We start from the raw sequence: 1,365 nt of genomic DNA on the forward strand, positions 1-1,365 counted from the left end.
GCAGCCCGATTCGTAACCACTACGCTACCAGAGCTCCTTTTACAAGAAGTCACAGAAGCATTTTTAAAATCCTGTCCTTTATATTAAAAGAAAATATTAAATCCAGAGGGTTTTTTTTTTTTTTTTTGACAAAATGCTGTTCTTACAATATATTGTTTTGTCTTCCTTCTGAACTGTTAAGTTACATAGGCAATGGCAGTAGATAGGTATGGAAGTCAAGCTTAATGCCCTGCATTGTATCAGAAGATCCTCTCACCTCTTTCTTTATTTCTTCTTCATCTTCTAGAGTCAAAGCCGCCAGTTGCTTAGCTCTCTGCTCCATCAGATTCACATATCGAATTGGGTTTGACAAAGCTTCAATTACATCTAAATAAGGAGACAATTCATGTCAAAGGTCTTGGAGCTAATGATTATCCACCATCCCTCCATCCATCTATCCAACCTGCCATCCACCTATACTCTTCTATCTATGCATCTATTTATCAACCATCCACCCACCTAGCTATCCACTCATCTACCATCCATTCTCCATTGTGTAACCAACTCATCTATCTATCCAGTCTTTCTCCCAACAGCCAATCATTCATTATCCACCCATCCATCCATGCAACCATGCATCCTTTTCTCCATCTACCCATCATCACTATCCCACTACTGAATTATCCAGTCACCCACCCTCTATACCATTCCCTACCTCTCAATCCATTTATTCATCTACCATCCATTCATTCTTCCACACAAGGTTAAGAACTAGATGGAAATCACAGTCTAATTACCATCATTTCAAAAACAAGAAAATGATGGGGGAAAGAAAGGTATTCAGAATCACATTACTTTGGCAAAACCCTGATTACATCCTCAAAGACAGTTCTAGAATCACAGAGGTAATATTAAACCACAAAACTATGAATGTCGCCAGATGGAACTACTCCTTTAAATTAGGTTGTTTACCTGCATACGTGTCTGGCACATAGTCTTTCACTTCGATGTTGACAAAAACAGCTGGCAGCATCAGAGGCTGGTTCCTTTCATTCCTTAGACTAACATAGTGGTAGCCTGCAGGGTGACAGTAGTAATTTGTTTCACGGATTTTCTTCACAATGCTAGTTAGAATACATGAAGAGCTATGCAATACAAGTGTTTATTTTAGGTGATTTGGGATGACAAATGAGTCACTTCTTTCTCATTTTAATTACATGGCTTTGCATGACAAAAGTGTCCTCATCAAACAAGAAAACAATTGATTTTCTCTCTCTTTTTGGTGCTTTGTGTTTTTTGTTTTTTTCCCCTTTCCAACCATAATTTTTCCCACAAAAGAGAACTCTGCAATAGCATACAGGAGTCCTGGTGTGGCGCTGTAGGATA

At 38.6% G+C, this 1,365-nt stretch overlaps 1 protein-coding gene across 2 annotated transcripts in view; it reads right to left on the reverse strand.

Moving 5' to 3' along the window:
- Positions 1-1,365, reverse strand: part of LOC102810898 (1-phosphatidylinositol 4,5-bisphosphate phosphodiesterase beta-1-like) — a 1,100,672-nt gene that overhangs the window by 206,205 nt on the left and 893,102 nt on the right. For both annotated transcript variants that reach the window (XM_006870398.1, XM_006870397.1), the window contains exons 22-23: positions 952-1,056; positions 257-366 (exon numbers count right to left, since the gene is read on the reverse strand). In XM_006870398.1, the coding sequence (XP_006870460.1) occupies positions 257-366; positions 952-1,056 (215 nt within the window). The remainder of the gene's footprint in view (positions 1-256; positions 367-951; positions 1,057-1,365) is intronic.

This window comes from Chrysochloris asiatica, unplaced genomic scaffold (assembly GCF_000296735.1).
Source record: "Chrysochloris asiatica unplaced genomic scaffold, ChrAsi1.0 scaffold00141, whole genome shotgun sequence".
Classification (NCBI taxonomy): domain Eukaryota; kingdom Metazoa; phylum Chordata; class Mammalia; order Afrosoricida; family Chrysochloridae; genus Chrysochloris; species Chrysochloris asiatica.